The sequence below is a fragment of the Triplophysa rosa genome, linkage group LG3 (genome assembly GCF_024868665.1).
Source record: "Triplophysa rosa linkage group LG3, Trosa_1v2, whole genome shotgun sequence".
In the NCBI taxonomy this organism is placed as follows: Eukaryota; Metazoa; Chordata; class Actinopteri; order Cypriniformes; family Nemacheilidae; genus Triplophysa; species Triplophysa rosa.
Genome location: NC_079892.1, coordinates 9,856,922 through 9,883,414, shown reverse-complemented (window position 1 = coordinate 9,883,414; position 26,493 = coordinate 9,856,922). Strand labels below are relative to the sequence as shown.

The following is a 26,493-nucleotide window of genomic DNA, read 5'->3' as shown; positions in this document are numbered from 1 at the left end:
GGTAATTTGCGGGGGAATTTTTACTTTACAAATTACAGACATAGCCGATTTGCACGGGATTAAGATCACAGACAAACTCTGCAATTATTACAAATGACTAGAGGTCCCCAGGTAATACTAATCCCGTGTGAATAGGGCTTTATTTGCATGGTTTTATATGTTGGTAAATCACCAACATGCATCATAAATATTTTTAGACCTGGATACATGTGCTTCGATGTACCAGCCATTAGGCCTACAGTTTATATGCAAAAAATGTACTTTGACAAGCCAAAAACAGTTTTTAAAGTCAATTTATGCTGTCCAATTCTCCCATGTGCTTCCCATTTTCACATTCTGGCAGAAATAACGGGTGATTCCAAAATGTATGGTCAAATGACAACAAAAGTGTTCAGTCGCTGAGATACAGTGGGTGGATCAACTTACCCACTGGCTCATCTTACCCCACTCTCGCTAAGGTTTAGCATCGGCTGCTACGGTAGCATCCCGATGCTAAAGCTTTAAAATACTCGCAATGCCACTCTATTTGCAAACGGTAGTATCGTAGTACCGTTAAGGAATGTTGCATTTGCGCATTAAGGTTCATTTGAACACTTACATCTGCCCTTTTGCGGTGTTTCTCTCCTAAATGAATCCGAAATGTGACGGTTGTTTTGTTCTCTTTATTTTAAACTAATACAAACGTGACAAATACAGTGAAAATGAATTTGAGTATTTTATAAAACAATTCATAAAGCCACACAGGTGCAATATACTGTAAGCTAATCGTTATGTTTATGACGAACGTCTGTGACAGTACTGCAAGACACAGGTTATATATGTCTGTCCGAAATCACTCACTCATTTTCATTCACTTCTTCCCCATACAGTGAACTCAAATGTCATTCGCTATATAGGGAATAGTGAAGGAGTGAACGGTTTCAGACACAGCAAATAATTCAGTGATTCATTCATCAAGACACTTGCTTCGTTCTTGAATTAATCAGTTGCTTGGAACGAATTGGTTGAATGATTCACTGACTCGCCATCTACTGGCGGTTTTAGTTTCACATTTAAAGTAAGCCTAACATTTATCTTTATAAGCATTGCTGTATAAATAAAATTTGTCGCACTTTTGAATTAGTTCCCACGTGAAAAATGTTCTAGTGTACTTTAGTATTTACTACAGTAAACTTTACAAAAATTCCATGTTTTTGAGTCTTGCACTGGTAAATATTAAAGTATACTACAGTATTTGCTACAATTGATCCAATTACTATAGTTAATAGTACAAAATATTGTAGTGTACAGTATAATACAGTTTACAATAGTAAATACAAAATGTATTATTTTAGATTTCAAATATGAACATGGCACAGCATCGTGATACTACTTGGTATCGTGATACTTCAGCTGGTATAGTATTGTAAGATATGTATATGTTACCATGACAACCCAACTGTATACCAAACTTAAGCGCTTTATCAATCTGGCAAGCTGTAATCTGATTGGCAGGCTCTCGGCAGTCACTTCCTCGGCACAAATATTATTCAGCTGCGATTGTGTCCTAGTGGATCAGATCAAGCTAATACATATCACTTAGATGAACCGCTGTTAACCATGCAGTGCATCTGGTGATTTATCAACGCTACTGAAAACCACCATTAGGAGCTCATCATCTTCATCGTCGCGAGGAGTATGAAAGCGATGAAAAAACTCTAACCAAATCACTTTGGATTTATGTTGCTCTTTTGACAACCGGTAAAATGTATTAGTGTTGACAGCAGACACTTTTAAGTCGGAATGTGTTGGTTCTAAAGGGTCCTACTTAGAGGTTTATTTCATTACAGAACACTTGCAGAAATCCATCTACTTCTAATGAGAACTGTTTTGAAAATTGTTATTGCCGTCATATTGTAAGCCTCTTACAATCATCCAAATCAAAAGAGACGTTTTATTATTCTCAACACAATGGCTGTGTAGAATGGGACTCTGGTGTGCTGCAGACAGCACTAGGCTCCCACTGATTTTGGAAATATAGCTTTGCATTATTGACACGTGAGAGTATCAAAGAATTAAAGTTAGTTTAATTTCTTTAGTCCGATTACAGTAAGATAGTCAGTTTTGACTATGTTGACAGTTAATAGTGCAAACGTATCTAATGGAAAATTTGCACTATCTTAAAGGGATAGTTAGCCCCAAAAGGAAAATTCTGTCATCATTTACTCACCCTCTTGTCTTTTAAAACCTGTATGACTTTCTTCCTTCCACAGAACACAAAAGAAGACATTTTGAAGAATGTTGGTAACCAAACAATGGGCGGTACCCATTAACGTCTATTGCATGAACACAAAACCAAAGCAAGTCAATGGGTACCGCTGTTGTTCTGTTACTAACATTCTTCAAAATATCTTCTTTTGTGTTCGGCAGATTAAAGAAAGGCATGTTTGAAATGACAATAGGGTGAACAAATGATGACAGATATTTTTATTTTTGGGTGAACTATCCCTGTCTATCCCATACCCTAACTATCCCATGCTCACTTTTGCTTTAGTATACGATTGCAAATACACTCAATGTTAAAGTCATAGCGCAACAAAATCCGCCCAGCAGTTCCTGTCCAATCTGTCAATTTATCACCATCATAAGGAGAAAATCTGAACACGTATGATAAACAACTACGGTTACAACCACAGTCTATTAATGGAAATGTATTCCGTCTGTCAGCGGCGAAACAGCTTAGGATGCTGTTCCTGTTATGTTGCTTTATTAATCTCATCATGAAAGAAATTCTCTGTAATTAATTTGTCATTTATCTAATTTTCTCATCTAATTGCGACCGAGCGCTTATTCATCTGCCGTACAGCCAAACAGAGACAGAGCGGATTATTTGTTGGCCTCTTCCAGGGCAAATTGAATTAGCACTCGTAAGTGAAGTTTAATTAAGATGCTTGTTTTAATGATCGGGCTCTGTGTCCTTTGTATTGCCACTCGTCACTCATCGAGAAGGAAGATTTGTCCTCCAGATGCCTCCAGACCTGCACAGCTTTGAGATCTGGGACTGATTTAAAGACTAAGATTATGTGTTCGGGATGTTTTTCCTGCACAGAATGCCTGGGTTTAGCTGGATACAGCGAGATTTGCCACTCTGCCATCCATGCACTCAATTTTAGGACTGTGTGGTGTTCAAAAATGAATATCCAATCATATTTTATGTTCTCTGAACAAAGTTTGAGAGTGTGAGAAAACCCACTGTTGCTATGATGGTTGCCACGATATTGCTATGGAGTTGCTAAGGTGTTCTGAGTGTTTGGGTGTGTGTTCTGGTTGCTAGGGTGTTTTGTTTGGTTGCTAGGGTGTTTTGTTTGGTTGCTAGGGTGTTAATGATGGATGCTAGTTGGAAAAACCCCACCCTAGAGTCTCTATTTTGGATAGACCACTTCACATTTTGTTTTATTTATTCTTTTTTTATCTCACATATCTTTTGGTTTTACAGTATTTTGTTTAAACATTTGTTTAGTTCAACTGAAACTGCAAGTTCTTCAGGACCAGCGTTGTTTACATCTTGCAAAGTGGTATAAATATATTTCTCTTTGTATTCTTTAAAATGTACTTTAACAAAATATAATAATTTGTTCATTTAGTGTTTGTTTCTTGCCAGACTTAAATAGCTAGATCTGATCTTATTTGTCTCGGTGCCTTTCTGTTTATAGACATTTTACAGGTTGTTATAAAATCATAAGTCTGACACCCTGTGCCAACGCTGGCTTCGTTTCAGCACGGCGCCTTATTTTAATTTCACAGCCCAGCTTCTGCTCGAGATAAAGTAGCTTTGTTCTTAAAAGATACTGTGCACGAGATCACCTTAATGTACCTGACCTCAGGTGATCCATTACACCAACAACATCAGTAAGCGCTCCCTATGGTGAAGTAAAAGCCTCTCAATCAGTTGAGTTGTAGACCTCGGTCCACTGTAGGGGTGCATTGTATTTCATTCTTTATGAATGAGTCTGTATAAATTGTAGCCTGACAAGTTCAATGAGTGAGTGCTCTTGCTGGACCTGTTAACATACCCCTTCATTACGGACAGATTTTTAAAGCTCTCTTTTGTCGGATTTAATGTAAATGGGGAGACTGAGGTACCGGCGCATTGCAATTACTTCAAATATTATAGAGGGGGGTTGGTTTCACACTGAGGGGGGATTTATCAAACAGTTGCAGAACGTTTGCGGTGTTTCAGTGTATTATTCACTAACAAACTTCAATGCAGATTAACCAGCCATTTTCAGCTTGGCCATGGCACTGGCGTCATGCATATTTAAATGGAATCATTCATTTGAAAAAAGTGAAAATGATGACTTTTTCTACTATTTTTTTGTGTTCCTCTGCTTTGTTTATCTCCAAAAAAGTTTTGAAATAAATTATTTTTAGCATTTTCGAATAGCACAACCTAGTTTGTAATTCACTAATTTTAGCATGTAAAAATACACAAAGAGGGGTTAAATTAAAGTCTGTTTATGAAAATAATGCTACTCGGCGGTCATGTTTGCAACGTCATAGCAAAACCACAGTCATGTCTACTTGAATGGAGGAATACTGATTTTTTTATTCACAGGCAAAAATGATAATTAAATTGCACATTTTTGACCAACAACTAAATCTGACATTGACTGTACCATAACTTTCGTTTTGTATGTTTAAATTGCGCTAAAAATCACATTTTTCAAGGTCGCTTTAGCTACGGCGCATGCTTACAGGTTAGCAAGCGCCTCATTAGACTATGTGTAGAGCTCCGCCCTCAGAGAATCGCCAGTTTTTCGATTGGCTCTTTTTACTGGAAGGCGGGACTTCCTTTTCTAGAATGGCTATATTGACCGTTGTGTTTCCTCCCCAATTCATAGTAATAGCAGTGGCGCATCTTCTTAATATCTATTATCTTTGGTTTACTTTAACTGAACTACCGTTTGACGTTAAAGCTCAAAATAAAAAAAATTGAACACGTTTAGACTTGGCCAGGACGCAATAAAACACCATAGTCACTTTGCACTGAATTTGTTTGCTTTTTGTTGTTTTCTCCAGCTAACCTCTGTGAAAAGGTCATTCCAGTCGGCGCTAATAAACTAATTACCACAGAGCACGCAATGAATTTATCATTAGGCATTGAAGCATTGTGTAAATTAGTTTGGCATGCTTTTGAACGGTCCAAATTGTGCTACAAACTCTCTGAATAGCTTTGCAAATAAAACAAGCTTGCATATAAATGAACACCTCTACCCAACGCCAGCAAAAGATTTGAGATTCAACTCAGTCAGCTCAGTTAACTCTGCAGGTTTGTGCGAGATTGATTCAAAAACAAATTCTGATAAATACATATTAAATCGCACCTTCCAAACCCCATAACCCTGACAAGATACAAACGAATGAAATATGCAAAAGCTTCAGTCTGAACTTCATGTCGTCTCTTTGCAGGGCTGGAGAAGGTCGGAAGGGACTCCAGCTACGAGCAGGAAGGGAAGGTGCAGTTTGTGATGGATGCAGTGTACGCCATGGCCCACGCGCTGCACCGGATGCATCGAGATCTGTGCTCGGGGTATCCGGGCCTCTGCCCCCGCATGAGCAACATCGATGGGAAGGAGCTGCTGGGATACATCAGAAACGTCAGCTTTAACGGTGAGGAACATCTTATTCTCCGCCGATTTAACTGATTGGTGGAAAGTTTACTTGAACTCAAATCTGATTAGTTTGTGATTAGGTTTTTAATTCCTCAGATTTTCCTTCAGATGTCTTGCCATTCCTTGTATGAAAAGTGCAGTTTAAAAATGGTTTGTGTTCCTGTTCCACAGAAGAAAATAAAACCGTCCCCATTGAACTTTTCAACTTTTCTCTTTTAAGAAAATGTTTCATGCTGCTACATTTTGTGGCCCCATTAAGTGCATCAAATTTCCTAAAGCTTCTATGCAAAGCCTTTTCTTGCTGAACCGTTTCGAGTGATGACATCCTTTTTAAGGAGTTCAGCTTTGGCTTTGTTCTCTGTTTAACATATTCTTCTTTTTCTTTAGGTTGATCAGAGAGATTTATGCAGACGGTCACTATCTTTCTCTGCTTTCTCATATCTTCTCATATAAAGCCAAGCTCTACTAACTTCTCAAATCCTTTGGGCTTTGGGGCGGTGTTATAATCTGTGATATGTGAATGTTCCTTTTATTCTTGTTAGACCTTTTCATGATTTACACAAAATGTAGCCGATTTACAATTTTTATCGGGAACATTGTGAACTGCATTCACAACACTGTAACAGGAAAGCAAAACAGGATATTTAAGAAGAAATGTATTGGTTGACATTTTAGACAAGTTGAAATAAAATTCAGATTTAGAAATTTGGGAATAAAACTACGCAAGTATGTGCAATATGACCAAGAAAAATCAAGTTAACTGTATAAATTTGATCTTTACTGTCATAATGTTTTTGATCCATGGCATCAGTGTCCTCAAAATGTTATAAAATTGTTTTTCTTGGGTATTGCCAACTTTGAGTTTACAAGTTTTCTGACACAACAGACAAGCATTGTTTTCCACCATAAAAAACAGAATACATTTTTATATTTATAGTTATTCGCAATTTTAAACTAATTAAAGTACCCAAAGATCAATACCTTGCATACAATATGACAGTATTTGGATGAAAAGCAGATAAATCTCCCACAGTCCAGTTCTCAATTCAAGAGCATCTGACTCATTGAAGTTGTGAATGAATATTTTTATTCACCTCAAATTACTTCCAGAGTTTAATGAATCCCACTATTTGCGGTTAATGTGATGAGTCATTTGGTCAAACATTTATAGTTACTTGCTCATTCTGCTTGATGTCGATTTCAGTGGGAAATGAATAAATTAGCAGCCAAACATACAGTATTCGTTTGGTGCGCTTTGTTTGGTGCAATTTTTCATGAAATGTTTCATGAATATAACAATGGCTCTCATCTGTACAGTGCAGCAATTTTACCAAACCAAAAACCTTTACAACCTGCTGAGCATCAATTAAAAAAATGTGACAAATGCATACACGTACGCCGAAAAAACGATTTACTGTGGAAAAAAGCCTCCAAACGAAGGCCTTTCACAGACATTGTGTCATGGCTCTGCTTCCTTAGTCATGTTTTTCTTGGTCCTGTAGCAGAGCCATGACAAAGTCTTTGGTTATGTGTGGAGAGAAACATATTGTTGTCCGTTTGACAGTAATATACGTTCTCTCCAGTGTGTTGTCATTGGCCCCATTCCTCTCGTTTCCTTGTTATCCTTCCCTAAGTGTTTGATTACCCACACCTGCCCCATGTCGTTATCCCTCGTTTGTCTTCCCTTTAAATACCCTCTTGTTTCTTTGTCTTGTGCTCGTGGATTGTACTGTGTATTACGTTATGTTGGATGGTGTCGTGGTCCTGTGCTTACCCGTGTTCCTGGTCCTTACCCGTGTTCCTGGTCCTTACCCGTGTTCCTGGTCCTTACCCGTGTTCCTGGTCCTTGTCTGTTCGTGTTTTGTGAGTTTTGTGCCTGATATTATTTAAGACGTTTGGTCGTGTCCTTGAGTTTAGTTCTTTGTCTTGTTTTCATTTTGCCCCCACGTGGGAAGTCTTTTGTTTTGTGTATATATATATATATATCCTTAGTTGATTTTCCCCCATCGTGGGTTTTTGTTTTGTCTTGTTCTGTTGTAAATAAATATATCTTGTGTTAACCCCTTCACTGCTGCCTGCATTTGGGTTCTTCCACCACGAGAACCGTGACACATTGTGCTAGACAAGGAAAGCATTAAGTGGATTTTACAAAAAGGTGGCTTTGGAAAAATGTTTTTATTTTCATGTGACCCTGGATCACAAAACCAGTCTTAAGTAGCACGGGAACATTTTTAGTAAAAGACAAAAATACCTTGTGTGGGTCAAAATTATCGATTTTTCTTTTATGCCAAAAATCATTAGGATATTAAGCAAAGATCATGTTCCATGAAGATATTTTGTAAATTTCCTACCTTAAATGTATCAAAACTTTATTTTTGTGAGTGGATGGTCTGCCACAGTGCCCCTGATTAACAACTTCAAAGGCAATTTTCTCAATATTTTGATTTTTTGCGCTCTCAGATTCCAGAGTTTTAAACGGTTGTATCTCAGCCAGATATTGTCCTATTCTAACAACTCATACATCAATAGAACGTTTATTTATTCAGCTTTCAGATTATGCACAAATCTCAATTTCGAGAAATTGACCCATAAGCCAACAAAGATTGTTCAGAAATGGTCTGTTAGTGGTAGAATGAAACAAATGTCATAGGCATTGATGAGTTTCAGATCCAGATCCAAATACATACCTGTCTGGACATTTTCATCCCTTCGGTGGTGTAAGGGAAGTGATTCTGCACAAGACATGAAAACATGATTAAGTGGCGCTTAAGATCTTCACTATTTTTGGTGATTAAAACACTGAGGCTTGTGCTGTATGTAAATCACAAGCACCCAAAATATTCGTTTGTTGACATATCTTTCTAAATATTTAAGGCTTGTAACAGATGGCAAGTTGACAAGCCTGTGCTACAGTCATACGAAGTGTCTCATGTTGGCTGCTATGTTGAAACAGCGTTTTGCCCTCCAGGTCTCCACGCCACAGAAATCTTGCAATCGAGTTTGTCAATCAAATTCGAAGCAGACAGGAGAAGGTCACAAAAAAGTGATCCTGTCCCATCTGTGCTGTCCTATAATAACATATATGGTCATATTTGGCGGTTACGTAGAATCTCAATGTTTTGTCAGCACGTCAAGTTTAAGTAGGATTAACTTTTAAAGATTCTCGAGACCTCCACTTTACATTCATACGTGTACAATCTAGCTTGTTTTTGAAAACAGAGTTGTCAGACTGTGCTGCTAGTTTTTGGTATGTGTAGTGTGGCAGGCAAACATTTGAGGCAAGATTTTTTTTAAGGAAACAAATCGCAAACTAAAGAATGTAAAACCGTGGCTTGAAGGGTTTACGCTTTTGCACAAACAACTTCATTACTGATGGACCCTGTGCACATGAAGTTCTTCTGTGATGTGATGTGACAGTAAACTCTTGATCTTGTTTGTGTTCAGCTGGATTTGTGTTCTGTTGAGTTACAACGTCGTGTAATTTGTAGCATTTAATCAGATTTGCAAATTGCATTTCACATGCTATTTTTATGTTTTGCGCTCATCATGATTCAACGCCCTTAGTGTGTTTGTACGATATGCGAGTGTGTGTGTCTGTGCATATAAAAACCCAAAACCTTCATCTTAGAGCCATGCGAGCTACTGTTGCTAGCGGGCAATTGCCAAGTCGACTGCGATCAGATGCACTTGAGTGACTTCAGACATATGCTTATTTTTAGATTTGTGTTAGGACACTCATAGCATAGCTGCAAAATAGACATGTTGGACATGATCACATTAAATGTTCAGTAGTCAGTACTGCTCTACATGAGGAACATGTTCTATGTGTCATAGTGACTGCTTGTGACACAACTTAAATTATAAATTGAAAGTTATTTAATTAAATACAGTGTAATTCACTAAAAACGACATTGTTTACTTTTTGTTTACTCAACATCGTTTTTCCAAACTCATATATGTTTTTTCAGTCACACTTTATTTTAAGGTCCAATTCTCGGTATTAATAAACCATTAACTATGACTTTTGCCTTAGTAAACTTCTAATTTGTTGCTTATTAACAGTTAGTAAGGTAGTTGTTAGGTTTAGGTATTAGGTAAGATTAGGGAAGTAGAATATGGTCATGTTGAATATGTGCTTTATAAGTACTAATAAACAGCCAATATGCTAAAAATAGGCATCTAATAAGCAACTAGTTAATAGTGAGAATTGGTCCCTATACTAAAGTGTTACCGTTTTTTCCTTATATATAACATCCCAGCTAACAGGGAACGTTCGCTAGCGTTCTCTTAACGTGCTCTTAAAGTTAAAAAAAAGTATTGCGTTAACATTCAAATAACATTTTATCAACATTATGTGTCATTGCTAAACATTTTAAACACGTTGGTGGATTGTTATTTCTTTGTTTGTTAGTGGGACGTTTAAAACATTCAAAAATAACATTTACATAACTTAACTGGAATTTTTACAAAAAGTTTTTTTTTTAGCTGTGACAGAAACTCAAATATATATATACATATATATGTATATTTCTTACATATAACACCCCAGCTAACAGTGAACGTTATTTAAACTTTGGCTAGCGTTCTCTTAAAGTTCAAAAGAATGTTCTTGGAGTAACATTAAAAGAGCATTTTGTCAACATTATGTGTCATTGCTAAACGTTCTAAATACGTTATCCCTTTGTTTGTTAGTGGAACGTTTAAAACATTCTAAAATAACATTTTCATATTGTAATGTGAATACAATCTTAGAACATGTTTTTGTTAGCTGTACCAGATGACAATGAAAGAGACAGACCAGGGGCTGTTAAGCTTCAAAAACTAAATGTGGCATAGAATTCCACATATCCAGTTCGATCACTAGGCATTAATAGCAAGATTACATTGCCGACCTGGAAAGATTTCATCGTGTGAATCTTTATTATCGATTCTGCCTTAGATTCTCACCATCTGTGAGAACAAATGAACTGGTTAACGGTTGAATAAATAGAGGACAGGAACATTGTACACTTGAGCATGTTGGCAGCTAATTGTCTTTATAAAGAGGAAAAAAATCAATGATGGCAGATGAGTTCAATAAGCGGGGGATTTCGGGGGCGTCTGTATCTTCTTTGAAATATGTGAAGCCTTGTCTTTTTCTCGGAGAAGGGCATTACCGTCTCACACTGGATGGCAATCACTATTAATTGGAGAATTAACCTCTTGACAGGGCATATGCTCCGTTCATCTGTTCCTGACATAAACGTGCTTTGCCGTCAGGCTCTCTGACAACCGATCACGAATATAATCTGTGCTGAGGCCAAGCCCCGTGCAGACGGTATTCATGCTGTGTTGAATGGTTAACGTACATGTATCTTCACGCGCATGTTAAGAATTCCTTTGCATGTCTATAATCTCATTTATGGCTTTGTCTGTTCCCTCCCATTATGGACTGTATCAAACTAGATCAGATGTCAAGATATTGAGTTAGGAGAACATAGAGAATGTTATCGCACGGTATAAAGTTACTATGGAGTATGAAGGTCTTGGTGCAGACTCGAGTCAGTTGGAAGAGTTGTATAAGTATTGTACATACTACAGTACATGTTTAACTGGTTGAATGAATTGGCTTCTCAAAATGTCATTGAAACCAACCTTACGGCCATTTTATGAGACCACATTTCATATGGGCACAAACAGCTCAGAAGATGAAACATTTTGAATCCAATTGAAATGAAATGGCTTAACTCAGTTTTTTACTTTTGGCAGAAACCACAGCGCCGGTGGCAACAGGTTTCTTGTGATGTTGTTACACATCACTCTTGGCAGCAGTCCATGCCTGCTTGATAGTATTGTAGAGATGTGCCCTACAGAAATGACCCTTCATGGCTTCTGCATGACTGAAAGCCCTTCCCAGAGCTAAAACCATCTTGTTTACCGTTCACTCGGGCCTTATTTCAAATGGAGAAAGTGTCTTGAGCATTCGACTTTTGTTGATTAGGTTAGCTTTTACCATAAGGGAGCTGCCGAACACACCACTTGAACATGATCTCCATCAAATAGCTATTAGTATGAATCTACCTCGTGTCCACAGAGATGTTGAAGGTGTTTCCCTCGCAGGAAATTAACTTGGAGCCAGCGGTTCATAAGTAGCCCATTTCTAATTGTCTATCTGGTTGTATTAAAAAAGACTGAGACCTCTGCATGCATCGATTCTTTGAGTCCTCAGTGTACATCAACCGCCAATCCAAGTTCAACGTCAGTATGTCTATGTTCACACAGCAGTGTGACTTGGTTGATGGTCTTGTTTGAAAGTGGTTCATACGATTCTGTTCACACTCAAATAAAGAAAAGAAATACCCAAAAATGAAAATTCATGTTTACTCACCGTCATGCCATCCTGGACTTACTGTATAAACGGATTTAAAGTGACAACATAAACAAACGTTACTGCACATGCGTGCGTTCGTGGACTGCCCTTAACTTCCGGACGCATTCACAAACAATAGAGTGCCTGTAGATTATTTCTGATAACAAGCAAAAGAAACCCAGAAGAACCGTTACTTGGCTAAACTTGTCTCTCCAATATTTTGAATTTAGACTGCGATACCAAGCTCAACCGCTAGATGGCAATGTAGCATACGGTTTCTTTAAATGCGTTAAATCTACAGGACCCCTTCAACAATTGTTTATTTAATAAAATCAACATACAACAAAATTCAACAAGTCGTTTATTTAATACAATCATTATACAATAAAATATTAATATAAATTAATATGAACATAAATAAAATAAAATAAAATATAAATAGTAATATTATTAGACACTAGCCAAACATAGACCGGAAGTTGACTGCAGTCCCAGCGCGCGCGTCCGATGAAACTGTGTATATGGCTTTATTTCTTCAGCTGAACACAAACAAATAATTTTATATTAAAATGTTGTCATATTATCTTATTATATGGTACTCAAAATAGTAAAGCTTGAAAAAGTAGCACGCAAATGTAGAAAAATTGGAAATGCAAGCTTGCATAAAAAACACATTTTGTTGCATTCCAAAAGGTCAAGTTTGATGAACTCTGACCTGCAAATTTGTATCACATGACAGTGTTTGACCAATAGATCGCAACAACGTTACCTTTTCAGCTGGAGACAATGCTAATAATAATACCGCAAAATCCAATTTTGTACAATAAATTCAAAATAACAAAAACAAATTTAGCAGTGCAAATACGTTGGAATCCATGATGTGTCTTTATAAGCATGGTTCGGAACGTCTGTGACCGTGGCATAACTTCAATTATGGCGGCATATTGATAACTTGGAATCTCATTAGTTCTTGCTTGTCTCTTGACACCAAAGAATCAATGACATTTAAAGTTAATTTACATTATTTATCAAACTTTTTTAATAAATGTACTGTGTGATGAGACAATTACCTAATAGTTTAGTAGTTTTAGTCACTCTCACTATGGCTACAGTTGTTATCTCAACTATTTCAAGGATTATTATTAAAAAAAGTGTCTAGATTTTATTTACACAGACAGTATTCAATCAGGCCTGTTACTTCTTGTGTGAACAGGTGATTGTGAGTCACATCTGGTAGTAGATACGGTTGATAATCACAAACACAGCTTGTGTGAACATAGCGTATGAAACAACACAAACAAAGATGCCAGGAAATGACCTCACAGGTGCGATGCACAAAAAGTCAACACATCGCATATGCCGTCATGATTCACGTGTTTGATCTTCAATCCCAGACGAACTGGTTTGGTTTGCCTTTGTTCTCTTTAAATACAGCACGCTCGAGCTGATTCATTGTCGATGGCGAATATTAGCCATGGTGTGTTATAATGAGAAACATCTTCAGGCTGTGCACAAAAATGATTCACTCCACCGCAGATGAGATTTGCAATGCATGTACTGTGGAAAGTAATGCAGGGATCAAGTCAGAACTTGTGCCTACACGCTGCGCATAAATTACAGTCGAGCGAAGCATTACCGAAACGTCGCCTCTCCGCGTTCTGTTTTTCCACAGACCACTTTATATTACGACCGTCTAATTGCAAGTCTTGGCGATGGGATCTAACCTGTGATTAAACCAAAAGTTGGCTTAATCAAAGCATCTTCTCCACCCTCTAATCATTCCTGCAGAACTGTCGCCGTCTTCACACGAGGCTTTTTGGATTGCGTCGACGAGAGGCGGCAATCATGTAGTTGATTGGAGAATGACCGTTGGTCAGTGTCCTGCATTAAGATGTAGAGGCTTGACATCTGATGACACCTCTTTTGTCGTTCAGACGCGCTGCCGCTTCTGGATTGAAGTTATTTTAACAGAGGCATTTCACAGATATGTAAATTGAGTGATTGTTTCTCAGTGCTTGTTTCTCCGTTTCTCTATAGTTGCTTTATTTATTTTAAAATTACATTTTTGTCATTTTACCTTTCTCAGGACAGTAGACAGAAACAGGGAGCAAGAGAATCATGAAAAAATCTTGAGCTGAACATTGATCACCTAAACTTTTTTTTACATTTATGCATTTGGCAGACACTTTTATCCAAAGCGACTTACATTGCATTATACTATACATTTGTGTGCGTAATACTATATGTTGGAGCAGTACAAGCATTTTTATATTATTTGTTTTTATTTTTAGTTTGTTTTGTTTTATTTAATAGTTTGTTTTATTGTTTATTTTATATTATATTATTTCATTTTGTTTATTTCATTTTATTTTGTATTTTATTTTTATTTATTGTGCATTTTATTTTATTATTTTCAAAATTGCGCTGTTTTTCATTTGGTGGTGTTTTGGGGGGTTTTCTGTAGGAAACAATATAGGAAGTATAGGAAAATTTGAACTATACAATCATAGCCCCTGATAGCGTTCACTGTAAAAAAAAACTGTAATCTTACAGAATTTTACTGTTACTTTTTACAGGTTTTTCACATATAATGTAAAAAATGTTAATTTTACATAACATTTTTTTGACAGATTTTTCACATATTTTTTAAACATATTTTTTTCTGTCAAATTACAGAAAAGACAAAGAAAAACATGAAAAACTTAATTTTACGTGACAAACTGTTATTTTATGGTATTTACTGGCTCCCCAGCTGCCGAAAAATTACAAAAGTTCAGGTGCTAAAACTATACAGAGGTTTGCATCTGCATAGTTTTAGCCCCTGATTTTCTAAAGGAATTATGTAAATCAGGTGGCAATCTGTGCTGAACACAATTAGGTTCAACGTGATGTTGATGTCTGTGCACCGTTACGTTTATATAGTAAAGCATCATTTGACCACTGCATCCAGGTTGCTAAACCGGCTCCTTATAATGCATAACGTCCACTTGTGTCTTTGGGGCTGGCTCCATCATTTGATCATTTGCCAATAAAGCATCAATTACAAAAAGTGCTTCATCACTGTCCTTTTGAAAACTCAGCAGACCTGTTTAGGGTCAACTTCAATTGTCGATTTGTTTTATCAGTCACCTCACGTTGCGCACAAGCCCTAACCTTGTCAATGAATTGGCTCGTTTGATGCGCCATAAAGCTACACCTCGACAGATAATACCGTGTGCACGCAAAGCGCGAAACTCCGAATAAGTAACCTGATTATTTTGTGGCTCGAGGTGCATCGTAGCAGTAAGCTGCATTTCCCGCAGAGTCCTGCAGGCGCGTTCCATGTCTGACTCTATGCAGGTGTTTTAATAATGCATGACTTCCTATCTCGAGAGACACTCATTTGATACACCCCCCCCCCCCCCCTCAGGGGCTGCTCTGTATGCTGCTGAAATAGTTCATCTGAGACAACTCCTGCAGGCCCGAGAACGCTCGCCAAGGCTTCATAATGATGGAATGATTTTGTATAATAATAGATAACAAATGAAAGATCCTCACGCTTCGCTTTGGCGAATTGTTTTGTTTGGAATACGAAGCTGATTTCATTTTTAGCTTGTCGTTGATTGTAATTTATTCACCTTGTTGGTTGAATGAATCGGGAACATTATGCATATTTTGTTTACGCGAAAGCCCTAACGCTTTCATGTCTCAAGCGGTGTCTGACGTGTTAACAGATTCATCTCGGCCGCGGGAGATTACGTGGCCGTGGGCGTCTGATTCAGTGCTGCACACAATAGAGGAATAATCACAGATAATCACAATTTTGCTGTATCTCTTTGGACAGGAAGCGCCAAGACCCCCGTTGTGTTTAATGAGAATGGAGACGCACCTGGACGCTATGACATCTATCAGTATCAGAACACTAACAGGTCAGCTGAGTACAGAATCATCGGCCACTGGACGGATCATCTGCATTTAAATGTAAGGAGTGACATTTCTACATTTTATAAGCTAACAATGAAATGGTTGTTGGTATTAGTGTTTGTTTTAGACATTTGTCATGCTAATTATGGATATTTAACTGTAAAAGAGCTGGTGTTGAATTAACACCCGTAGAGTTCATTTAAAAGTTATTTCTGCTCCTCAGAAATAATATGGTAATAATTTCCACGCTATGTTACGTTACGTTGTTTTGATATTTTATGTTACGGTACGTGTTTTGATATTTTATGTTACGTTACGTGTTTTGATATTTTATGTTACGTTACGTGTTTTGATATTTTATGTTACGTTACGTGTTTTGATATTTTATGTTACGTTACGTGTTTTGATATTTTATGTAGCTTTTTTGCATTCTGTTGTGAAATGCTGTTACTGCTGTGTTGTGTTGTGCTATGCTGTTATTTTATGTTGCTATCTTATGATATTTTGTGTTGTGCTATGCTGTGTTATGTTGTGTTGTTGTGCTATTATTTTATGTTGCTATGTCGTGTTACTAACTTATGATATTTTGTGTTCATTAATGTTGTGAATCGCTATGTTGCAGTTATGTTGTGTTATGCTGTAAATTGCTGTTACAGTTATGTTGTGTTATGCCATGTTATGTTACTTTTGTTGTGTTGTGAATTTCTTTTATGTTGTGTCGTGTGTAGCATTGTGTTGTTAACTGCTAAGTTATTGTTCTGTTGTGGATTGTGTTGTGTTATGTTATCCGATATTACGTGGCTGTGTTATGATATTTTGTGTTGTTATGTTGTGTGCTGCATTGTGTTGTTTTTTTAATTGCTACTGTATTGTATTGTGTTGTGTTGTGCTTTATGTCATGTCACTATACTATAATATTTTATGTCGCTGTGTGTTGCGTTGTGTTGTATTGTATTGTGTCGATAAAGAATGCCGTCTTGCTATGTTGTGTTGATATTTTACTGCATGCTGTTATGTTATGACACGTTATGTTATTCACCGTTTTATGCTATTGTATTTTTGTGAAATGTGAATATAAACATAATGTAAATGCTTTTCTACAATTACTAAAGTAATGATGTGTCTCTTCAGATTGATGCCATGCAGTGGGCGAGCGAAGACCATGCTGTGCCCATATCTGTATGCAGCCTGCCCTGTCAGATGGGCGAGCGGAAAAAGGTGGTGAAGGGCGTCCCCTGCTGCTGGCACTGCGAGCGATGCGAGGGCTACCAGTACCAGGCCAGCGAGTTCACGTGCCAGCTGTGCCCGTACGAGCAGCGTCCCGACAGAAACCGCACCGGCTGCCAGCCCATCCCTATCATAAAGCTGGAGTGGCACTCTCCCTGGGCCGTGGTACCCATCTTCATCGCCATCCTGGGAATCCTCGCCACCACCTTCGTGGTGGTGACATTCGTCCGCTACAACGACACGCCCATCGTACGAGCCTCAGGCAGGGAAATGAGTTACGTGCTTCTAACCGGAATTTTCCTCTGCTACTTCATCACGTTCCCGATGATGGCGGCGCCCGGAGTGGCCGTGTGCTCTTTCCGGAGGATCTTCTTGGGCCTGGGCATGTGCTTCAGCTATGCTGCTCTGCTCACCAAAACCAATCGCATCCATCGGATCTTCGAGCAGGGAAAGTGCTCGGTGGCGGCCCCGCGTTTCATCAGTCCCGCCTCCCAGTTGGTCATCACTTTCAGCTTGATCTCAGTTCAGTTAATGGGCGTGTTCGTGTGGTTTGTGTCCGACCCTCCGCACACCATTGTGGATTACGGTGAGCAGCGCACACAGGACCCCGGAAACTCCCGCGGCGTGCTCAAGTGCGACATCTCGGACCTTTCCCTCATCTGCTCGTTGGGCTATAGCATCCTTTTGATGGTCACGTGCACTGTTTATGCAATCAAAACCAGGGGAGTGCCGGAGACCTTCAATGAGGCCAAGCCCATTGGATTTACCATGTACACTACATGTATCATCTGGCTGGCCTTCATACCCATCTTCTTCGGAACGGCACAGTCTGCAGAGCGGGTGAGTTTATGTCTTTAAAGTTCTTACTGAAACACATACCCTATAACTATCGAAATCCAAAAAACTAAAAATAACTTTTCCAGACCTGTATATAGAACACAACATCCGTCCTCATCAGATTGCATCAAATATTGTATTAAAGTATACATTGCAGGATGTAACTTTATATTACCCACTGTCCTTGGTGGTCTGAAGAACAAAAACAAGCACTCTTCTAAAGAGATGCTCATTATAAGATACATAGAGCCGAATGATCATACATAACCCATAGGAATACTGCCACTGATAAAAGGCCATAAATAGATCTCACTTCTTCTCGGTTCAGGCCAGTACGGTGCCCATAATGCTGATGACCTCAGTGGTGGTCTACAAAACTGTCGCTTCACTGTGTGTTCTTGCATACAGATGAATAAATGTGTCCACAGCTCATTAGTGCAACTGCCAAGAGAAGCCAGGATTAATAAAACAGCACACTGTTAAGACACATTCTCCGCATGTCCGTGGCATATGTTGAGATTTGCTGCAAAGATTTGCTGTCAGATTTTGATGTCAAGTGGTTGTGTTAAAAGGACACAGGCATCTGGCCCAAGTGAAAGAAATATCCGTTAAGTTTTCTCAACAAGCTACACGGTATGATATTTGGTGAAATAGCTAATAACAACTTTGAAATATGAATATGTTGCTTCTCTTGGCATATATGGATGTTTTTTATTTGTGATTATCTTTCGTTTCATGGCTTTCTGAAATGCTTGGTTCTGAGCGGAAGTACATCATCGCCCCGTGTGCATATACCCCATATAACCCAAGTGCATAAGACTTAAATAATTGCTGAAAAATACTTTTATAACATACCACACGTGAATGAGAGTCAATAATAACAGAATGTCATTTTCAGGGGAGCTGTACCTTTCATTTTCTCCTCCTACAAACACGTACGAAGGCAACACACCTGTGTGAAGCCCAACGTGCGGTGGAATCCAGTTGTGCGTAATACAGATTTAGCTGGTGAAGTGGTTCAATGTAGTAATTATCCGTGCGGATTTGAAACGCGCTGACATTGATCGAGTTGCCATTTTCTCCTCTTGCGATATTCTCTGCATGTGACATTGCCTAAGGCTCATTACAACAGATTATCCTTCAGGTAGTTTCCCATGCAGACACAATAGCTGTCAATCAACGCAATGGCCTGTAATCTCACCTACTGAAAAGGGTTTAGTGGTTCTATGTTCACCTTAGCGTTCATCGTTTTGTGGGGTTTTGCAAATCCTAAGAACGGATACGTGTATTCTTAAGGCTAAAATACACTACGAGAGTTTTGCTCAGATTTTCAGTCTGGACTTGTTGCAGAAAGTCTGTGCCAGTCTGCAGATTTGATCAGTTAGTGTGTTTCTATCTGAAACTTTCATAAAGTCTGCAAGTGTGTGATGTCTAGTTTCAAAAAAATCTGATTTGAAAAGTCTTGTAGTGTATTCCGGCCTTTGGAAGTCATTTTTGCATCTTTATTAGAGATGTCATGGTGGAGCTAAAGTCTACACATTGTAGCATGGACTCGAATATCATGAGTGCCAAGGCTAACATTTATGTTGTTTCTTTGAGATAACTTATGACTTTCGTGAAAGTCACAAATAATTATGAATTATTTTGGGCTTATATATTTAACAGAATGTCCAGATTTGCCTCTCAGGTTTCCTGACATTTAAAGAGACAGTTCGCCCAAAAATAAAAATGATTTCATTTTCTAATCTTCATCATGTCATTTCAAACCTGTATGACTTTCATTCTTCTACAGAACACAAAAGAAGATGTTTTGAAGAATGTTGGTAACAACATTGACCCCCATTGACTTCCATTGTATGGACACAAAACTACCGAGACATTTCTCAAAATATCTTCTTTTGTGTTCCACAAGCATCATATACAGGTTTTGAATGACACAAGGATGACTAAATGATGACTGAATTTTTATTTTGGGGTGAACTATCCCCTTAATTATCATCTTATTCAGATTATCATAACCAATGCTCATCGAGGTGACTGCACATATACACGGGGGATTTGTGGAACCGCAGAATTGAAATAAAAACACTCCAGCATTCATTTTGGGAAACCAACATCACAAAACAAACACCGTGGCACACAGCAGGCCCTCGGGGAGGTATTAAATTAAAAGTTGCGTAAAAAAGAGGATATTGTTTTCCTCAAATCTATGACTGTTTTTCGTTCCTCTGAAATTACAATAGACTTATTTCAAATGGAAGGAAAATCCGCAGAGCGCATTTCCCGTTCTCTTATCTTTCCCCGGCTTATTTCTCGTGCCCTCGCTGATGTTAAAAAGATTACGCTTCGCAATGAGCCGCTGCTATATGAGGACACCGTTATGAGTGTTTTATTGAGGCATGTCTCTTGGATTCGCATCTCCTATCTCGCGCTCATTAAAACGTCCGGGCCTTTTCGTGCAGCTATGCATCGTGGGTAATTTGAACCTTGCGCGCACGTCCTCATTATGCTGATTTTCCGCATTAACGCTTGGGTTTGTCTGTATACTCCCTTCATTTAAAGGGACGGAGTGCATCTATAGCTTGCTTTTGTTTAACTGGAGGGAGGGAAATAACTCGTTTGTTCGAGAGTTTGTTTTATGTCAACTTTTTCCCTTCAATTGAGTGAAAGAGATGAAAAGATGCGGATGCCTGACGGGGTTTTTAAAGTTACATGAGTCGTCCGCGTTCACGTACATTTGAAATGAGATCCAGTCTGTATATCGTAGTGTTTATTCATTCTCCCATCGCATGCTGTGCTATTGACTTTTAAACGATTTAAGCTCCCCAAAAATCTTTAGTTCATCGAAATTTACTTCTTCCTGCGGTTTTTGCTGAATGTTTTCTTATTTAACCCCTGCAGTTGTGAAAATGACTGATGCTGTAAATTAGAATAAGTAAATCAAAACAAAAAACTGCATTTTAAAATACAATACATGGCCAAGGTACTGTATGTGCCACACACATACTGTATAGTTACTATAGCTATGGGAAATTGTGGTCCCATTGACTTAAAGGGCAATTCTATGTTAAAGGGATAGTTCATCCAAAAATGAAAATTCTGTCATCATTCACTCACCCGCCTGTCATTTCAAACCTGTATAAATGTCTTTGTTCTGCATAACACAAAGGAAGATATTTGGAAGAATGTCAGTAACCAAACAGGTCTCATCCCCATTGACTCCCATAGTATTTAATTTCCCTACTATGGCAGTAAATAGGGATGAGCTCTGTTTGGGTACTGACATTCTTCCAATCTTCCTTTGTGTTATGCAGAACAAAGACATTTATACAGGTTTGAAATGACAGGCGGGTGAGTGAATGATGACAGAATTTTCATTTTTGGGTAAACTATACCTTTAATGTCAACCAAAACAGCTTTTTCCAAAGGTTTTCACTATATTGTTAGGTCAGATGTCAATATTTGGTGCTTTAAATACCCATGTGAGGTCTCTTTAAGTTTTAAAGCATTTTTAAAGTGTAATTTTCCATAGTCAGGTATGTTTCACTTTAAGAATTGTCATATCCATAACTGTCCATATTCCTCATAAATGAGCACATGAAAATGAAAAATTACTTACTATTTTATGTTTCGTAAAGAGCCGTCCCTTCTCTATTGTTGGGTATCATTTCTTATGGTTTGCACATTTCAATTCACAGAAATCCTACAAAGTATGTTGGGTAACTGTATTGACAATAAACTAACATTAACAAGGAAGGATTAATAAATGCTGAAAAACTAAATTGTCAGCTAATACATTTACTACTGTTAACACCTTATTGTAAAATGTTACCTAGAAAGCTTGTGTATTGACTGATATTTTTCTGATGTCTGGACTCTATCATCAGGGATTTAGTAAAATACAAACAGACGGTTCAATATATTGGTAATAAATACATTTGTATTCAAGTTTTGACTGCAAATGTCACATCCATAACAATGCTGCCTGTAATAGTCTTTTCCGACTTTCACTGCTGTGTTTGGGAAATTTTGTCTTCTTTCCTCTGAACCATCAAAAACAAGTGTCATTTCCATGATGTGTTCGATACAATTCTGTGTTTAAATTACATTCTAATTATGTTCGGATAAAACTGCTTTTTGCATTCATTAATGTCTTGCTTTGGATAATTTGATACCTCATACATTATTGGAACCTGAATACACACAATTAACAGATATTTTCACACTTTATGTCTAATTTGACAAAACTGCATAGTGATTAGAAATGATGCACCATAAAAATATTGCCACTGAGGTCTGGTGAAGGTGTCTGACTTACACACCACAATCAGTGAACCTTTTCTGTATAGATCATGCTTTGTACAAACATTTGGCTGTTTGGTACAACTATTCTATTAAAATAGCTGTATGCTTATTTTTAGGTACCTGTTGGTTATGAATGTAGCTACGGTAGCCAAGCCCATTAGGATGAGGTGTCCACACAATTTTAGCCGTGTAGTATATACTGTATTTCTCAATTTGTTTCTGTCACATCACATGAGTTATGATGCATGATATCATAAATATAGCTCCCATCTACTTTAATGGAACATATCCCAAACTGTTTGTCAAGCTCACATCAACATCAACAAAATGTCAAGTCAACAAATTTCTGACAAAAAACAGCATGATGAATTTTGTTGCTTTATTTGAAATAAGGCTAAAAATAACTTAGGTTGGTTTAGCTAAGACACATATGCACTACAGAATACTGTCCCAGAAGGACTGACATAAAAAAGCACCTTTCGTCCGTGTAGATCGTTGTGATTTCTTCTCATGCATGAAGATTTCCATACAGTAGAATCTAAATGCTAAAACACACTACAAGACTTTTGCTAAGATTTTGCCCGGATTTTCAGTCTGGATTTGTTGCAGAAAGTCTGTGCCAGTCTGCAGATTTGATCAGTTAGTGTGTGTTTCTATCTGAAACTTTCAAAAAGTCTGCAAGTGTGTGATGTCTAGTTTAAAAAAAATCTATTCAGATTTTAAAAGTCTTGTAGTGTATTCCAGCCATAAGATGCCAGACGCACGTAGTTAAACTTGAGTTGTATTACAAATCTAAGAGATTTAGTGTATTGTGTGAGCTCAGATATACTTTCCAACAGCACGACAGTACAAGAGATCGTAGGCTCATTTGTTCAGATGTATTGCTTGGTACCGATGTGAGCAAAGGTAATTTTATTTGAGGTTGCATAACCTCTGTTGTGGTATGAAATGACACATTGCTGTGCTCTAGATTCTCCACACATGACCTGAATGATGTCCTGGCTCATTCTTTAGATGAAACTAACACCTCCTTTCTCTTTATATACAATATTGTAAAGGTAAAGAGCTTTATCATTTACATACAGCATCATTTTCTGCTCATTTGTTTACTGATCGCTCGTAGTCCGGGTAAGAAGTGTGTATTAATAGGATTTGTTAGAAACAAAGACATTGCCCTGAATTAAAACTGATTTTCTTTTCATTGCTTTGGTCCTTCGGTGTTGCATCCAAGGTATAAGTAGATGTCTATTCTATTGTATAGAATTGAATTGGATCGTTACAAAACTCTTATCCAAATGGGATCAGTTAAAAAGTTGGAAATTAAAAAGGAAGTTGGCTAAGACAATAATACAAAAAAATGGAACAGCAAATGGGTTTATAATGGGTTAGGATGGCACGTTAGATATTTGCCTCTTCTTTAAATATTGATATCACATCCATCTTTTCACTCTAGATGTACATTCAGACGGCCACCCTCACCGTCTCTTTGAGCCTGAGTGCGTCTGTGTCTCTCGGGATGCTCTACATGCCCAAAGTCTACGTCATCATCCTGCATCCGGAGCAGAACGTACCCAAACGCAAGCGCAGCTTCAAGGCCATCGTCACCGCCGCCACTGTGACTAACAAGCTCAGTCACCTGGCCAGCGAGCGACCCAACGGAGAGGTGAAAACCGAACTCTGTGAGAGTGTGGACAACAGTAGTGAGTACAGACATATTCTCTTTCAAGCACAAACATATCATGCTTTGTTAGATACCTGATGACTTGAAAAGGTTTTAAAATATCCGCAACAGTTACAAAGGGTTTGTTTTGTCAGAAGCTTTTTAATAAAAGAGGAGATTCACTGGCGAATCAGTGCTGATTCATTAGTAATGCTGCTGAACTGTCGGACTAGATGGGACATTTATGTTTGAATCACATCTCATATAAAGTTATGTCCCCGCGAATCTGAATTACTGACTGTGGGCTCATTTCCACAGCCAAACGGAGGCGAGGGAAATAACTTCTGCGCTGATGTATTTCTGCAATAAATGTGGTGTTGCCTTTTACGAAAGGGATCCGATCATTAACCAAGGGCAGAATATACAGGTCTACAGCACCGTGCTACAGTTAAAGCAAATGTTCAGACCTTCACTAATGTGCCATGACCCATCTGTGAACGGGTCCTGAGGCTGGGCCAGTGTCGTAATGGGTTTCAAATGTGCCATGTAATGAATAAGCAAATAATGCCTTTTAGGAGGTCGAGCACATTTCGGTGCTTTTCTTAATTCCAATTCAATTAAAAGCGTCTGCTAAATGACAATGTACGTTTGCTTGCAGTAAAGGCATTATCACCATGTGTATTTTAGTGACCGAAATTCAAATATTTCATTTTAATTATAATAAGTTTTAATTAGACTAACTTTATTGTATTATATTATATTATTATATTTATTATACAATTTATTTAAATTATTATTTAATAGAAATTAAAGTTTTTATTTTCAGTATTATGCTAACTTCTTAACTTAATTTAATTTGCAGTAAATCCCGTAAAAAATGTATTTTAATTTTTATATTAAATACCTTTTAATTAGGCTAACTTTTTATTTTATTTCATTTTGTTTTCATCTGCTTATACCTAATTAGTATTTTTGCCTTGTTTACCAAGTAAAAAAATTCTTAAAACAGTCTTCCTGAGAAGGTAAATTGGCGTGTCTACACCATGCTACACGCATCCAGTGTGGGCAAAATTAAAAATGATAATGGGTTCTAATGTGTTCTATTGTCTTTTAACGGGTCACATCGCACCGTGTCTGGTGTAGACACGGTGTAAGATAATAGCTTTTCAAAAATATATATATATACTTTATACATATTATAAAGTTCCTTTTTACCCAACTGAATAAATATTTTTGGATGCAGTATTCATTGAACCTATGTACATCATAACTTAAAATCATTACATTAGTCTATGCATATTAGCAGTTTTTTTCTTTGTTTTGGCTCTCTAAATATCATATAATAAAACCCCATATTGGACAACTTTTAGTCAATAGAGGTGAAATTTTGAAACAGGACTAAACCATGAAATGTTCCTGAACTCAGTGTCTCACAGCAGACCTTTATTTTTGTTGTAATACCATTTTTGCTGTATATTGTTATTATTCTCTCATTTCATTCGCCCCTTTAAATCAAAGCAGGAGGCAAAAGCATTTTCAATCTACGAAACAAAATGAGAGTTTCATCTTGATGGTGGCCGAGCTTACGCTCTGAATCTGTAACTTCCCAGACTCTGAAAACGAATTAGCTCAATATACACCACAATTCCCCCATCTCCCGCCACAATATTGCTTGTGTTCTTCTATTTGATACACAGCTGTCTTCTAAAACTGACTGTTTTCATTTTCAGCAGCATCCACAAAAACAACCTACGTCAGCTACACGAATCATGCCATATGAGCACCCGTCCTGAAAACGGTTTGCCATGGAACTGGCTGGCTCAGAGCGGACAGACACCAATGAGTGAGCATGAGACATCATTGTTGTTCGTGGACAAGAGGACTCATAAACTGAGGAAATCTCTTTTGTTTTTCTGATGTTTTGTAAGAACGGCAACGATCCCAAAAAAAAGATAAACGCTGCCATTTAGGTTGGCAGCTAATAAAGTGGGCCATTGCTACAGGAGTAAGAAAGAGAAAAAAAAGTTTAAAGACGTTTAAAGAAACATTGGATAAATAAAAATTGGAGTCAACCATGTTACATGTTATTCTAATTGTAAGTATTTGTGGTTGTGAACAATTTTTAATTCTTGTCCCACAGCGTCAGACCTGCATTGGAAAATGCATTGTCTCTTGTATTGGCTACTCTGGTCTATAACTTCGGGTTGTGAGTGTGCAAATGCCATGGTTGAAGCATGCCGATTCAAATTTTTATACAAATAATTTATTTATAATAAAGGAATGTTTTTGAAATGTGCAGGGCTCTTGGGTGTTTGAACATTGTGTTTTGGTTGGAAGTAATATGAATCGTATCAGTTCACAGCATTAAAGGGATAGTTCACCCCAAAATGTATATTCTTTCATCATTATTGTGCTCTGCAGAAGAAAGAAAGGCCTACAGGATTGAAATGACAAGAGGGTGAGTAAATAATGACAAAAAATACATTTTTGGGTTATTTTCAATCTTAAATCTCATTGGCACATCAAAAGACTCAAGTTTAAATCTGCAAAAAATCAAATAA

At 37.6% G+C, this 26,493-nt stretch overlaps 1 protein-coding gene across 2 annotated transcripts in view; it reads left to right on the top strand.

Moving 5' to 3' along the window:
* The window catches only part of grm8b (glutamate receptor, metabotropic 8b), a 139,677-nt gene extending 113,449 nt beyond the window's left edge, over positions 1–26,228 (top strand). The window contains exons 7-11 of one of the 2 annotated variants that reach the window (XM_057329407.1): positions 5,449–5,649; positions 15,824–15,960; positions 17,035–17,970; positions 23,726–23,972; positions 25,666–26,228. In XM_057329407.1, coding sequence (XP_057185390.1) covers positions 5,449–5,649; positions 15,824–15,960; positions 17,035–17,970; positions 23,726–23,972; positions 25,666–25,712 — 1,568 coding nt within the window. In that variant the 3' untranslated portion in view covers positions 25,713–26,228. Of the gene's footprint in view, positions 1–5,448; positions 5,650–15,823; positions 15,961–17,034; positions 17,971–23,725; positions 23,973–25,662 lie in introns of both variants that reach the window. The other variant, XM_057329406.1, reaches the window with a different exon arrangement.
* The last annotated feature ends 265 nt before the right edge of the window (positions 26,229–26,493 follow it).